This window comes from Branchiostoma floridae, chromosome 13 (genome assembly GCF_000003815.2).
Source record: "Branchiostoma floridae strain S238N-H82 chromosome 13, Bfl_VNyyK, whole genome shotgun sequence".
Taxonomy (NCBI): domain Eukaryota; kingdom Metazoa; phylum Chordata; class Leptocardii; order Amphioxiformes; family Branchiostomatidae; genus Branchiostoma; species Branchiostoma floridae.
This window is the reverse complement of record NC_049991.1, coordinates 15,435,131-15,452,159: the sequence shown is the minus strand read 5'-3', so window position 1 is coordinate 15,452,159 and position 17,029 is coordinate 15,435,131. Positions and strand designations below refer to the sequence as shown.

At 42.3% G+C, this 17,029-nt stretch overlaps 1 protein-coding gene across 1 annotated transcript; it reads right to left on the bottom strand.

The window, feature by feature from the left end:
* Positions 1–9,894: 9,894 nt before the first annotated feature.
* On the bottom strand, positions 9,895–13,789 carry LOC118429097 (protein Tob1-like). The gene is made up of 2 exons (XM_035839472.1): positions 13,494–13,789; positions 9,895–12,177 (listed from the first exon to the last, which is right to left on the bottom strand). Exon 2 carries the CDS (start codon positions 12,086–12,088, stop codon positions 11,153–11,155), a length of 936 nt encoding a protein of 311 aa, XP_035695365.1. The 5' UTR covers positions 12,089–12,177; positions 13,494–13,789; the 3' UTR covers positions 9,895–11,152.
* Positions 13,790–17,029: the final 3,240 nt, after the last annotated feature.

Here is a 17,029-nt window from a genome sequence, read left to right as displayed (position 1 = left end):
CATTTGTACAGAGTCATATTATAAGCAATTCCAGTTCCATTTGTTTTCTTTTCTTTCAATGCCCTTTACTGTCCCGTAATATTGACAAGTTTCTGTCCCAAGGATTCCAGTGACCTGATGCCCGCCTGAGTGATGGGGGGATCAACACTACAGCCAACCATGAAGATTTCCTCCCCCATTAATGGTTGTGTCGGCTGTGAAGATAGCAGCGCGGATTCCTGATGGGCTGGCGAGATTGTCGCTCATTTTGTGCCGAAGATCAAAGGCCTTTGAAAAGTGCCCTGCTTCAATTTGTACGAGGAAGAGATGGATGCCAAAGCACACTCCTTTGCTGCGTTAGTGTCGGAAAGAGGGCCTTTCCGAGAATGCCCCCGCTTTGTGACATTCTAGCCACGGGGCATAGCATTCGCAGCACCAACTTTTCTGTCAGCAAATTAATGATAGGCTTAGTAGAGGAGTCACGTCCCAATGACACGGAGGGAAGATGCATTAGGATTCACGACTCCGAGGGCTTTACACTGTCAATGCACTGATTACGGATTTTGCTCATGAACTTGGCCCACAAGGTCAAAGGAATGTAACTATCCTTAAGTATCTCGGGAAAGGATAGGGGTGGTTTTGTTGTAAGCTCCATTACAAAACTGTAAAGTTGCAGCCATTATGTGCAGTGAGACAGCTATATAATAGATAGCCACACCAACAGCAGTCTAATAACTAGAGTTCCACGAACACATACCTTTGCCAAATAAACCAGGTTTGTTATGTAGAATGATGTCTGTAGACAAATGCGTTACTCATTTCATTTTCTTCATAATTATATGCTTGGAGTTGGTTTATAAAATTTCGGCATTGATTATGCAAATTAGATCCCAAGTTACAATTAATTGATATCAAATTGTATCAAGCATAACTTAAGCTATCAGCATACCAAAAATCATGATGATCCTTTGATCCATTCTTGACTTATTCTCTTTCAAAGTCTTTAAATACACCTCTTACTCTCTTCCCTCTTTCTCAGTTACATATGTGACAACTTTGATGAAAGTACTATAATGGAATGCAGTGGATTTATAAACTTTTCCTCATCAATTATGCAAATTAGCTGTTAATTTGCATAATAAGTATCACATTATATAAGTCTTCACTTAGGCTATCTACATGCCAAAAATCATGACGATCCGTCAACACGTTCATATTTTCTCATTAATTATGCAAATGAGATCATCATTTGCATGATAAATATGTATTGACATTTCTCTCTTTCTCAGCTACATATGTGACAAGTTTTAAAGTCCTATCATGGAACGTAGTGAATTTATAAAATATCCTCATTAATTATGCAAATTAGCTGTTGATTTGCATAATTGGTATCTCAATATGTTTGTCTTCACTTACGCTACCTACATACCAAAAAACATGATGATCCGTCAACATCTTCATATTTTATCATTAATTATGCAAATGAGGCCATCATTTGCATAATTGATATCTATCGACATTTCTCTCCTTCCCAGCTACATATGTGACAAGTTTGAAAGTCCTATCATGGAATGCAGTAGATTTATAAATTTTCCTCATTAATTATGCAAATTAGCTGTTGATTTGCATAATTAGTATACCATTATGTAAGTCATCACTCATTCTATCTACATACCAAAAATCATGACGATCCGTCAACACGTTGTAGAGTTATTCTCGTCCAAAGTTTGAAAGGAAACCGGCGCCTGCAGTTCCAAAAAAGCCGCTAGGGGGCCCAAACTCACAGCACTTACTCTCTGCCTCGAGGGCTATCTACCACTCAAAAATCATGATCACAGCATGTCCAGAACAGGAGATATCAAAAATTGAGGTTCTGCTGCAGTACCTTAGCAAGCCGCTAGGGGGCCCATTATCGAACTTGACCTTCGTTTTCCCGACCCCTACCCACCTACCAAATATCATCGGGATCCATCCAAGGCTTCTCGAGTTATGCTGTTAACAGACACACACACACACACACACACACAGACACACAGACTCACAAGCCCAAAACATAACCTTAGCCATTCTGGCAAAGGTAACAACAGGTTTGGCACATATTCAGAACAGTACAGTACCCCCAGGTAACATCCCAGGGGTTATTGCTAAGCATCTCCGATGCAAGCGTGCGCGTGATTTTCATTTTAATAACATTTAGACATGGAAAATAATGGAAGGGCACGACATTGACTCACAGCCCCCTCATCACAACCAACCAATTACACATTGCTAGTTCACTACACCCACAAGATTGTTAGGCAAGATTTGTGGGCAATAACAATTTCCTGAGAAACTCCTCTAAACTTTTCCCTGCCATAGTAGTCTTTTGACAGCTTTGTTACCTAAGAATAGGTTACACTGAATTTGCTAGCATTATATTATTATGATTTTTATTGTTAGGGAAAAACGTATTGTTTTTGCTTGTGTGTTGTTTTTCTTTCTTCTTTTTCTGTCAGCAACCAATCAGAGCTTAGATTGGATATTAGCTGTAACGTTATATTGTAAATACGAGCTTTTTTTTCACTCATAATACTATAGGGGGAGCCTAATGGCATAGTATGATTATGTTCGATGACCTGGTCCACAAAACAAGTAGATGCTTGTAGGGTTTTTTGTTTTTGTTTTTTACTTGCACACAAGGAGCAAGCCTAATGGTTCTATTGATATTATGGGTGAGTAGCTTGACAAAAGACTACCGAAAAAAACATTCTGAATTTTTTTTTAAATGTTGCCTTTCTATAGTTGATCGCAATGCAGTGTAAAGAGGCAAAGAAATGCACTTAAAACGGGATGCTTTACGACACAAAGGTGCAAAGATGCAGCCTAAATCTGTTTGGGTCGCTGCCAAGTCAATCCCACAGATAATGCTCTCCCACATCATATCCTTGATGCTCCTGCAGAACGTCCCTCCAGACAGACTCACACTAGAAGGTTAAGGCCACACTGCCTTAATTTTATGGATGCCATCCCCTGGAGACTCCAAATCTAATGCGCGAGGGCATAAAAAAAAAGAAAAATCCAGCCATGAACAAATGATCGTAAACCACAGGACTAAATCCGGTCCATTTGTATTCAAGCTTGGCTTATCTTATATTCACCTCCAGTAACTCTGAATGAGTCAAATCGTCACCATTTCAAACATGTTAGACCTAGTTTATATTGCCATTCTTGTTTTAAGAGGGAACTAGGGCGCTGTGGCCCCATTCCCTGACCATGTGTCACCTTACCCTAGTGAGTAGATCCTCTGGAAGTATACAATTCTGATTGACCAGGGATGCTATTGGGTGACATGTGGCCACAGTTTTTAGAGAACAAGCAAAAATCAATGCACGTGCAGATGTCATCCATAAAATAAAGTCAGTGTGGCCTTACCAGGATACACTATCATGATGTGTATACATCATGCCCACTCTATCAGATTTTCCCCTAGATGAAAACAAAGCTGAAGGACCACAGGAAAATTTGGATGTATGACAGTCATACTAAGTGCCTCGAGTTCTGAGATATTCTTCCTTACAGTCATACTACCCCTGTCACATTATCCATGATCTTCTGGCGTATCGATGGAAGATCGGCTATATTTAAGATCGACAGAGGGTTGGGCGTATTTTTCACCTGAAAACCGTCCCTGACACATATAAGCCATACTTTGTATCTTGTACAATTGTTATGCAATAAAGTTGTTATTATAAGCGAGGTTCTGGTAATTGCTGTAGAATTGTCGTCCAAATGTGACGGGTATAAAGACTTCTTTTAAAGAGTTGATTGAAAATCAAATACTTATTAGCTAGAGTAAATTCCCCCAACCAGCTTGCCTTTCTGTGACATCGACGTGTAGGCCAACAAATGATGTTTTCACCAGTTCCCAAGCAGCAGTAATATGTGGCTAAGGAGTAAAGAACACTCCCCTAATTCCCTCCCCACAAGGATTACTAATGTTCCCCTGAGTAGAATTTGATTAGCCCTGGATCTATAATTGTGCTACAAACAAAACAGACTGGCATTTTAGCTTGAAGACTGCTACTTAGATGTGATATACCTGAGGTTTCACAACAATTTTTGACCCTTTCCCCCACCACTTGAAATACTAGTACCACAGACAATCTAAAGTTCAGGTATTCCAAGCAACAATATTTAAACTTTCTGACAGCAGACAATTGAAGGTTAAGGTATTTCCTGTCCTCAAAACTTTACCGTTTAATACTGCCATTCTGGCTGTATGAAGACCTACTTGATTTTCTACACAGTAGTGCACGTGTCATAACTTAAAATGTGTGCCCAGTACTAGTTATTGTGCAAAGAACAACCAGCTGCTACTTTACAAAAGAAAATGTTGCCCAATCAAACTACAATTGGTATTTATTAAGTTTAAGATTTTGGCCTTCAGTACACTTAAAATGCATCTACAACTTAAATATCTTCATGTAAAATACTTGTTATTGAACAAAAGTAACCAAAAAATTTTATTATTGATGTTTTGAGTTGACATTTAGTACCTTATCACATTTTGATTGAACATGTGTAGATTGCACGTCATTCCTTGTTTTGGCTACAGTGTGAATGACGCAGATTTATCAGTCACATTGTTTTGCAAAAACTGCAGCTGCACAAGTAAAGTGCATACTGGGTTTGCAAACCCGAGTATTTTTTTTTCTAAGGAACAATATTTTGCATAGGGGCACAACTATGTAGGAAGGGCAAGCGAACACTCTAAGTCCTTTTATTATTTCAACTTGCTATCTGATCATTGTGGTCAAAAGCTATCACATAGCTTGCAATTTTGACAAAATACTCTGAGCACAAGATTCTTCTATGCCCTTGGCGGACAGAAAAGATAAGATTTGGCAAGCTTTACAAACATAAAAATCCTTAACATGCAGGGCCATATCATGTACCTGTGATTGTAATGTTGCCCGCTCCAAGCTTGCAGCCCAAAAATTGGCAAAGATCCTTGTGGTCAAATGCTATCACATGTCTTACAATTTTGACAAAATGCTCTGATCACAAGATTCTTCTATGCCCTCGACGGACAGAAAAGATAAGATTTGGCAAGCTTTACGAACATAAAAACCTTAACTTGCAGGGCCATATCATGTACATGTGATTGTAACGTTGCCCGCTCCAAGCTTGAGGCATGGGAAGCAGCATGAAATAGGAACCTCGCAGTTTGACATCTTGCCAAGAAATGTTCATTACACCTGCTGGTGCATCCTAACCAAAATCGCTGAAGACATCCGTGCTAATCTGTGCGACACTTCTCCCCACATGTGAATACTGATGTCTACTACATGCTGAAGAGACTATTTGTGGCTAATGCAGCAAGACAGGGTTGCCGTACAATCATCTCAGTGTAAACCACAAGGGTGTTCACCATATATTGAGGATCATAGTTCTTACAGGAGGAAGGAAACCGCTGCCAGATTTATGCATGAGTCAAAGGCAATCTTCTAAGAGCTCTTTAATATTTCTTTAGCCTTCATCATCTTTAACCAACACACTGAGAGAGACAAGGTAGAGTCACAAGATCAGCAATACAAATATAAGTACAATTTTAGACTAAAAGCCCATGAAGTCCAAAAGCTTGATAAATTTTCTAAATGTGATGCAGATATAAAGAGATTTTAAAAATTGTAACAGTCAACACTTTTTACTAAGAGAAATTGCTCATGTTTGCTTTGAGTTTTCCCAATATATGTGCTCGTAGATAACAGTTTTTGCAATAATTTTTTGCAGTTAGCTCCGAGCAAAGGTTTTCACCAGATCTTAACCCTTTCTCAGCAATGTTTACACAAAACTAGCTCATTTCTAAGTCTCTTAGTCTAGCTGGGTGGTTAATTGGCCCATAACTGATGACCCTTGCTGGACCTTATCAAGTAATCCTTGTCCCAAATAAACCGCAGAGTAGCTTCGGACTCCATCGATGCGTAATTGCCTTTTCATACATTTGATTGCATGGTTTCCCTTGGTACAAGTAATAGTGTTGCCTGGCCCAAATATGCCAACAATCCAGCGCCTCATGCAGCTCGTGGCACTCTGGCCAGGCAGTCATTGATCCAGCAGAGTTTACTCCAGGTCAAGCGATGGAGAGCCCAGATTAACATGTCATTGAAGCGCTGGCGGTAATTAAACATTACATGTAATTGTCTTGTGTAGACATCAGGCTTCGTAGACACCAGTGAGCTCTTCTGTTCCAGATACATGTACATTGATAACCATTAAAATTAATTTTGTGTAATGTTGGCAAATCCTTCATAATTTTGCATCACAACTTTCAAAAACTGAAACATTGATTACAGTGATAAAGCTGCACCAGTTTCTATTATTACTAGATATGTGGCCTTCTCTGCACACATTTCATATTGTTCAGTTCGAATTGTTTATCCTTGAGAACAACCTTTTGGTATTAAAAGGTCAAAATGCGGGTTGTTAAAAATGGAAAGGTCACATGACATGTGCTTGGCACCCTCTTGTTTTTCTGCTCTTTGGTTACACGAGTCTGATATGGGTGTGAAGCAACCATTTCAGTTTATCCATTCTGACAACTTTTTAATATTTGGACAAACTGCAGTCAGATAGGGTACCCAATGATTTGTTCTTATTTACATTTACGTTTGTAGGACTGACTGCTCCCAAAGGGGGAATCAAAAAGCTATGGTAAACACACTTTTGAATATTGTGCCAAACAGCACGTAGCACATGCATGTACATGTACATTTAATATCATTGTTGACATTGGAATTCCAGTCGTTCTGTGGATTTTTTTCACAGCCAGGAAATTAGACTGTAGCCATGTGTTATCTTTGCCGCACCACAACATTTGTGTGACTTTTGCAGTCAGTTGGATATATATATCCACAAGTCAAGCAAAAACATTTGGTGACCTTTGCATGTCTTCACATAACAAACCATCTAGTTTGGTTTATGAAGTAAGGATATTTTGGGTATCATGTGTACTAGTATCATGTGTCTTTCCAATGGGTTACCTGGAAAATGTAAAAATATACCAAAAATTGTATTATATAAAGACTTTGTTTTGCAAAATATTGGCATCGACCTAAAGCTTTTCTTTTGGTTTGAGGGTACAATTTTTTCCAAGTTTTTGCAGACGTTGCTTCGGGCTGGTCATAGATTGTCTGCACCCAAGCATTTGCAAAGCGATTAAAGTCACTTCTCCCCCAGGTGTTCACGCTTTGAACGTACTCACTGCAACCCCCTCCGGCCTCCAATTTTCCCAGGAAATTGGCGAAGGTACCCTCCGACGTGGATACGACTGTGGGGTTACTAGGAGACATGTGAATTTAACATGGCAAGCTTCCCATGTACATGTTTGTCTGCGGCTTCCCACAAGAACCCAATCAAAATACTTCCATCACCGACCCAACCCAAGAATTTTGCATTCCGCTAAGGCTGGGGATGACTGGAGGTGTCCGAAATGGGCAGACCCGGGCGGTGTAATACGGCGCAGGTCAGGCTGTGTGGTAACAAATGCCATTAGTTTCTGGCCAATCTGTCGCATTATATAGGCAGCAGAGGTCACCCCAGAAAGAATTAGCGCCGGATAAATTAGTAATCTGACTTAAGTGGGGCTTTACGCAGGGAAAGCTTTGCCCTTGGCGACATACAGATTTTGTTGACATGCAGATGATAGCAGTGCCTGGCTATTTGCAACTCCTGGTATCGGTTCAATAGAGGAATTAAGAGGGAAGCTACATCTTTTCAGATTAAAGATAATGCTCTGGACCTTTGGCAGGGGGGCCTACAAGATAGTATGATATGCTATCGCATTCTGTAGAAATTTCAGTAGTGTTTCGTGAAACTTTTCCTGTAGAAACTACCTACCCGTACTATATGCTCCATTGTGGAAAAGTAGAGTAGCACAGCCGGAATTTTACAATGGATTTTTTGGTCCTAAATGAAGCTGCTGCCAACATTACATTGACAACTTTTGGTTACCATGGATGACCCACTCCAAATTGGTCCCAGCACAAATAATGGAAATTGGTCCTAGAACCAATAATGGATTCTAGCAAACCAGTGGTAGATCTAGTATATTACACATTTCATTCCATTTCTCTGAAAAGTACCCTTGCGTAAAGTAAGGAGCCATTGTAAAGCCACTTCAGACTAAAATGGACTATGTATATCATGTACATGTACTTGTCTTCCATCTACACTGAAGACTGTTACCTCTTGAACTTCATAACCTCACAAGCTCAGAAAAAAAATTCAATCAGCTCATAATGTCACAATAGCTCATATGTTATGGTCTGGGTTGCAAAGGTTTGGAAGGGCAATTTGATCTCGTTCGTGTACACATATTTGATTCCATTTTCAGTCAGCCTTCATATTGTACTTTTTCTTCCAAATGGAATTATGACCTATAGCCTGAGTATCAGTATAGTAAGTTAACCGGGGCTCCCAATACTCCCAAGTATTGGTAAACTGACCAGGATGATACTCAGGCTAACACACTCCCAGGTTGTCACACTTGCTTACACTGCCTTTTTGAGTGTCGAACAGTCCAGGGTATGGTCAAACCGGTTTTACAGCATTACGTTCTGCTGTGAACAACGTCATCCCACGAGACGAGGAAATCCTCCGAACCAATCATTGGCACTAACCCTGTTAACCGTATTAGGGGTGGGTACCGGTACAGAAAATTTAGGTACTGCCTGGTACAGTTCAAGTCCAGAGGATTAGGCCCCGGTCCAGAACCTGAACCTAATCATGTGTGAAAACTTGTGAATGGGTGATGCTCAAAACAATGTTCCATTTGGCTACAAAGGATTCTGTTTGGTGGAGTATCCGACGTCCATTGACGTTTTAAAACCCTGTCCAAGTCATGTAAACAACACTAACTTCCTCTGTTTTAGACCAAGTTTGACTGTAGAAGCCTGGTAAAAATGACTATCAACTCTCCTCTACTTCTCTCATGTTCTTTTCTTGGATCTGTAAGTATAAAAAGACATGCCAAACGCCTGCCAGTATAATCTGTTCATTTTGCGAATCGGTCAAACATCCGGTTCACTGATTTTTTTTCAGGTCTGGTCCAACAAGAAAAACCCCTAAACTGCATTGATCCAGCCCTCTCTATCCGCATTGGACACAGTGACTGATTCACCTTGGCTGGCTGAGCAGTCATGAACCTTTACTGGAGCCATTCCAGAACGTTCCATATCCTCGGTGAGACGTCCAATCACAACCAGTCTAGACAGCTATAAACTTGCAGGCACTCAAGGGGGGAAATGGGAAAACCAGTGGGCAGGAGGCTCACTGTGGGAGCCGTCAATTCCTCATGACCAAAGAACGATTGGACCAAAGAGACCAGACCAAAGACCTTCTTCCCAGTAAGTTACTGTAAATGCAGAAATGTTCGGGTTTTCGAGAACGATTGGACCAAAGAGACTAGACCAAAGACCTTCTTCCCAGTAAGTTGCTAGTAAATGCAGAAATGTTGGCAATTTTCGCAGTGGTCTTCACCACAAACATTTTACCATGACAGCGACTAGAGTCAGTATATGGTGCTGCCACTAACTCAAAACCACCGGTACTGCAAACACTCAATTTTCCCACAACTGCAAAATTAAGTCCCTGCGAACTTAAATGCATTTACAGTATTTTGTCAAGCAATTACCCACTCCCTTCTTGTGTTCAATTAAGTTCTGCTCTTCTGTCACCCTTACATATATATTTCTCAACATCTTATTGTTGTATGATGTACTTTGTTGGCCACTACCTGATTTAATTGGGGCTTGACCGCTAGTAACCATTCTAAATACGCCATTGTCTAAACCAACTGTTTCCTTTCTAGGGATTAATGTATTACTATCTTTCCCACATCACTTGTGCTACAAAGAAAACCACAGGAGCCATCGGTTTCAAAATATTTTTCTGTAAATTTTAATACAAACTTAAAAAATCTGAACAATATAAACAATTATGATGCAACACCTACTATACTCTTCTGTCCAACTGAGATATATGACATTTGTTTTACCCCCATGTACACATTCCATACTGACTTATTGCACAAATTCAGTAGAAAATTAATACTTCCGGAATTGACATTGGAATTGTACAAGATAGGAAACTTTACATCTGGAAAGAAAATACAACTCATCTGCGGATATAGTGAATCTCTAAACCCTCTTACTATACAGTTGGGTTTTATAGGCTTTTGTATAAAAAGTAAAGCTGCTTTAGCTTTCTCTATTTTTCTGGATTTTAATACAGCAAATGTAGAAAAGATAAGGCTTACAACCTTACGGTGTATCTTGTACAAAGTATACCAATATATACTCTTAAGCTGGAAAATGAATATAGTATACACATACACTATGGTCTCAAAATGGCTTTCACAAATATAGAAAACCGTAAGAACATAGCCATACTTACACAATTTGCACAATTCATTTACAAACCATTCAGTTTCTGTGTCAACACTACATAAAGGTCCTTCTCAAAATATGCCAATGACTTAATTGACAATGACAATTATCAATAGAAACCTTTGAATTCCATAAAAGTCCACCTCAAGATTAAATTGTGCTATACCTCAAGTACAGTTCAGAAGAAAGAACATAGTCTGTAAAACAACTCCAGTACTGAAACACTTGTTTAGGTAGTTGTGCAGCAACAAGTGGTGCCCACACATCAGTGCGGAGAAACCAACACTGGCCCCAAATGGCAGTCTGGTCATCTAAGTATGAGATAGACATTCCAACTGACTTTGAACATTTCAAATGTCCATGATAACACACATTCTTCAATACAAAAGTCTTGTTTTCATTCCAAAAATGCCTTCTGATAAAATTTTCATTAACTCACTCGTATCCCTGCCCTGTTGAGTACACATTGCAACCTTTTGTCATAAAATCAAGCTGGCCCACTTTTCCTCCCATGAAAACATGAGTCCTTCCTAACAGGAGTAAATACAACAGTTCCTAACATGTTATGATCAAACTGGGGAAGTCTCAAAAACTTCCCTTCCTTTTCCACTTTAGCACTTTTCAACTTTTCTGGACTTCAACTAAGAGTCCTATCTAGCAGCTTTCAGGTAAGAGCATGCCTTATGTGGACCTCACATATCAAGGACAGCGTGAGATGCTGACGTAGTAGCCAGAGTCCTGTCAGCTCAGTTAGCCACCATGACCTGGGGGTAGGGCTGACCAGGGTACTGGATAGTGTTCAGGTTGAAGTTGAGGCCGTCCAGGTAGGACTTGGCACTGTCGTTCATGTTGTTGGGGGACGGCATCTGGTCGAACCCGCCCAGGCCGAACCCGAACGTGTCCTGGATGAAGAGGTTGTTGAAGCCCAGAGTGTCCGCCATCATCTTTGGCTGGGGGTTGTAGACGAACTCCTTTGCATTGGGGGACAGCGCGCGTGCCGGCTTGTTTGTGGGGACGTTTGTGGGGTACTGAGACGCCTTCTGCTTCATGTACTCTGTCGGGGACATGCGAGGGCCGGACTTCTTCTGGGTCTTGGGCTTGGTCGAGCCGAACTTTGTCTGGGCAAACTCTGCCGTCGTCATGGTTGGAGTGGTGTTGCGCTGGAAGATGGTCGGGCTGACCGAGCTGCTGCTGAACATCATGCCCGAGGACGGGGATGGAGACTTCTCTGGCGAGAGCGTCCCCAGGGTGTTTTCGATCGGGCGGAACACCTGGGCGTCTGGGTTGAACCCGCTGGAGGAAATGACCTCCTTGTCGCACGCCACGTCCTCCTCCTCGGCCGCGTAGAGGATCTTCACGGGCCCGCGCTCCCCCATGCGGTAGGAAACCTCCTTGGGGTCCACCCAGATGCTCAGCTCCTCAGGAAGGTGGCCCTTCACGTCGGTGATGTCAAGCCCGCTGGCGTCGCAGGCCTTCAGAACCACCGGGTCCAGGGTGGTGCTAATGCGGATACACCGGTACCCTGACCCTTTGAAGGGCTTCTCCGGGTACCAGTGACCCTCGAACTTGGCAAGCAGTCCCTTTTCGAGAGCCTCTGCAAACATGTTCACCCGCCGGCGGGGAAGCTTGTTGTACAGGTAGGACACGAGGAAGTTGAGGGCGACTTGGATCTCGACCTGCATGGCTGTATTCGTAGTTGGCTGGTGCTGTGTGTAAACTTCGGACTTCCAGATGACAAACTCGCTCGTCAGTCTTTCTTCGATGCTTCTCTCTGTTGTGGTTCAAAGTAATAAATGATCAGAAAACTGGGTAGTTCAGGACAGGCATGTACATGTTGTCAAAATGCAAATATTGTTGAACGCCCGGTCACTTAGCAGCTGACAAGATTACATCACCTATTCCTAATGGATGTTTTTGTCACAATCACAGGTGGTAAATAGACCGCGTAAATAAACATATCTGATTGTCCGAGGAGACGATCAAAAACTTGTCGACCACTGATAAGATTTAAAAAGGCCAGTAATTACCAAACGAAATAAAACACCTACAGCACAGTTGGACCATATAAAAACCTAACAATGTTTATTTTTCATGGTGATTGGCACCGATTAGTGAATTTCACGCGAATGGCAAGCTGCATCCTGCCTGGACTGGTAAGCAAGCCCCCCACTGGTGTTACGCACAAACATAACCTTTGCACCACTCGAGTCGGTAACCTCATCAATATTTTCGTAAGAAAAATCCCCTTCAGTACAGGATCTAACCATCCAGCTAACTACAACTGTTCGATTTTGCTGTGAAAGATCCGTTTCCCTTTTTGTTGGGGAGAGAATTTCTTCCTATTGAGAACCATGGCCAGCTGCTGGCCCCATTCCCACCTATTGTTTCCTTTGACACGCTTAAGACAAAGGATTAAAAAAGAAGCAACTGGACGGTGTGGACAAAGGGAAATGTGGCCAGAAACCCAGAGAAACGCATATTCCATGCGTTTTCACACAAAAAATTCGGATAACATCGAAGCGAATGCTGAAAAGCCTGATAACCTAGTGCTGAGCGCTGCGTCACAGAGAAAACATTTAACGTTTGCCTGCGTGTGCCGCATAGTGAGGTCACCTTGGAAATTCCCACTCACACGAAACAACAACATATGGGAGGGTTCGAACCGCATTTTCAGCCGAAAATTTTCATCAAAACATGTCCATGTAGACTAGACTTTACCTAAAATTGTTGTATCATTCAAATAAAAGGAAACGAGTTCACGAACGAGCATTTTATGAGCAAAAAAAATACAGTTTGTTTTCATGGGGTCACCTTGTCAGCCCATCGGGATTTGCTCAGAAAATTCCCCGAAGAAATAAGAACGATCTCAGCACACCGGTAAACTAGAATAAATGCATAGTGGTTTTCGTAAATTTCCTCCAAAACCATGTTCGGCTACTGTGGGATTTACTATAACATTTTAAAGGGGCGGTGCGGCACGACTGAACAAAACGGGGCGTTGCGCGTTGTCAGGCGATGCCCTACAACAGCCGCGAGGACGAACCAGAACTTTCCCGAAGCATCAACAACAAGAGGAACACAGCTTACCTGTAATATATATTACTTGTTCCTGGATCCCCGGTTGGGCAGTTCGAAGATGTCAGAGTAGAAAAATATAAAAGTATAAAATATACAGGAGTGTTTTTGTAAGTCAGCCACAGCCTTCCCCGCTGGCGTCTGGAGTGAACTACCCTCAGCTGGTCTGGGCAGTATATATACACTGGGTGATCCGCCCACTACCACATACACAACCTCACAACTCCGTCACTAAGTCGACTCCGCCTCCTCAAATTGTTTCAAATTACCCAGGTCAAATATTTTCTATATCACGAACGTCGGTATTCTGGTGATAAAATTGCCAACATGGATACTATTTTGCAGAAATTTCGACAAAATCTGTGGTACTACTTTCTGTACTGCGACTGAGGTCGACGTTTCGGTAGGTAAGTCGGCGTATAATTCTATGACGACACAGGGATACTGTTGTTTGATTGGTCGATATTTATGGAGACGACCTGATTTGCATGGGAAAAACTTGGGCTGACCCAGCTGCCTGTGACGTCTGTGTACAAACAAGACTATCCGCCAATCACGAGCCGGGGAGAAATTAATGAGGCAGAATGGGATCGTCAATAGGTCGGTGACGTCTGTGTGACGTCAAACAACCTGCTATTTTGGGCACAAAGGGGAAATCGATGGCTCGGCTCCTTATATGGGAGGAGAACTTTCTCCCGCTGGCAGTGCGTGCAAGCTTCGTAAATCCGCCTTTTAACTCAAGTCAGGTGTAGGTGTGACCGCTGTTTCAATGCTCCAAATTGCTGATGAGCGATAGCCCGTGAATCGATTTGAACCTTACTGTCCCTGGAAGTTTTAACCTCGCAATATTGATGTCGATAGCCTTTTCTGTGCCACTGTTTGAAAAGCCCAGGGGCTGCTCCAGTGATGATCTGTGATGAAAAAGCGGGTGGCTCTACAACACCTACAACTTCCTGCATTGAAGCGGGGAGGTTTTAACCTCCTTGATTGAACTCATGCATCGTGGGTGTGAATTGAATATGTAGCTAGCGCATTTTAACATGGATCTTAATTTCATGTGCGTAAAAGGGTAGTGTACTGTACTAAATATACGTTTCAATTTGTTTGAACGTTATGCTTTGAAGTGTGTACGAATCTCGAGAGGTAATATAAGACCAATTGGATTATTTAGTGCCTGGCAGGGTTATATAAATTCGCAGATCGCTGGCGCGCTGGCGGTATACCGGTGGCTGTCGCCATAGTAGTTCTGATCATGGAAACACTGAGATGCACTTTCCGAAAATTACAAAAGGCTACTTAATGTACTGCAGCAGTCTTACCACTCCTATTTTACCAAGTACCCATAGATTTGCTCAGGATAAAAATGCGGTGGATAACAAAAAACTCCACCACTTGTTCTGTCGATAAATTAGCGCCACGACTGAAATAAATGAACTACCCTTTCACTAAAAAACACTTCAGTAAGTTGCTGCCAGCACTTGGCACCTTCATTATTGTGAAAGTTCTTTGTCACGCGTCGTTGAGACTCTAAAATTAGAGATTGTGATCCCGCTCCAACGTCAGCACTGCGCGCATTGACGCAGGCGCGCCAATTACGCTGTACTGAGGTGTACTCAGCGCCATTACAGTAGATCCTATGGGCATAGAGTTCCATCAATAACGAGGCTTATTGTCAGTCCTTTGGGCGAAAACACGCGTGTAGTGTTATGTTTTCACGGGTTATGTTACTGAGGCATGGCATATGCTATCTTCTTACAAGTTTTTATCACCGTTTTGCCTTTCTGTTTTGTCTCACCTGCCGTATTTGCGTACTTCGGAAACCCGATCTAGACGTATTAGGAAATGCATAATACTAATAGAAATTATTACCGGGACGTTTCACAACAACCCACGCCGCTGAACATGAGACCAGTGGACCAAAATAAGGACTGGTTTGGTTTCAGTCTTTTGCATGTATGTATATCTCCCTTGCCTTGTGCTGTAGGCATGAGGCCCAAGCAAGTTTTTGTTCACACGGGCATGGTACTTTTCTTATGAAATTCACTAATATGTGCCATTCTTTCCATCCGTTTCCGAATTAACGCTATGTAAAGGAGGGTTCGTGAGGGAAGTCTATGTGTTTAGATCGGGCCTCAGCCTCTACCAGGCTCCACAGGTCGCTAGAAAAATAATAGAATTAGCCAGATCTAACATACCAGTGAAATAAGCTGGTCGCAAGCCATACTCCTCGGATAGCTAACTCCTCTGACATGTTATGTGTCTATGACTCCAATTTCTCCTATTTTTCCAGCATCATATGGAGCCTGGTAGAGGCTAAGAACTCCATACGGACCTCATATGGACTTGAATATATACGCACGTGTAAACCCAGCTTAAAAATGCGTGTGTTTTTAGTGTGTGTGTGCTGCTGGGGAGTGCGCTCGCGCACGCCTTTGTGTGTTTATGATGTGTGTATGTGGGTGTATACGTGTGTTTGTGATATGTGCGTGTGCATGCTTTTGCGCGCGCACGTCTGATGTAGAGTCGGTGCGGTGGTTTCAATGTGTATTTTTGGAAGAGGAGGGAATTCCTTTCGCACCATGGGATATGGTGTGGTATGTAATACAGTTGTAGTATCAAGGCTAGATCACACACGCTATCCTCTGCAATGAAGGCGTCTGTGAAGGATCGCAGCGCCCTTGGGAAAGGCACTTTACACGACTTTTCTCACTTTCAGGTGAAAATGAGTACTTAGCTTCGGCTAGGGCCGTACCTTGGATAGGACGTAAAATGGAGGTCCCGTGTCTGGGGAGAGCTACCCCAGGCACGTTAAAGAACCCCCACACGTGCGATGGTGGTTCGGGTGGAAAGGATCGTACAGTAAATCAGAAATTGCATGTGAAGATGTGATCAATCACGGGACGAGATGTATCCTATTTGTCCTGGCCATCTATCCGCCCTCCGTTATAAAGTGATGGGGAATCGTCGTCTTCCGCCTTTGCCCTCTCTGGCTTCGGAGCCTTTCCCTTCCTGTCACCTAATATCCTCCTTCGAAGACACTCTCCTAAGATATCTCATCACTCCTTTTCCTGTTCACTCTTTCAAATCATCTCCTATCTTGTCCCTCTCTCTACTTCCCATCCTTATCTTCGCTCTTTCACCTTTCTTCTCCCCTTACCCATCTAATCCCTTTCTTATTTCTCTCGACTTGTCCCCCACACTTAATCATATTCTTCTCTGAACTTCGTCAAACAACGTTTACCCACTCTAATCGACCGCGGCGCGCGCTTCGAAAACTGAGAGAAAATCAACGCCGAGAATACCGATCTAAATTTCTCCACGTACATAAGTTGAGCGAAAACAGGAAGGAAAGAAAATTCTTCGAATGCTATCCTATCTTCTCGGCGACTTTGGGAACCACGCCCTTCTGATGTCCCATAAAGGGAGCTCTTTAGTGCATCTGGCAAAATCGGCAATGTTCCGAAAGACAACAAAATCCTATGCGCACGATTTCAAAAAACGCCAAAACATATTGCTCACTCCATTCCTTATGCCCGTGTCCCACATAC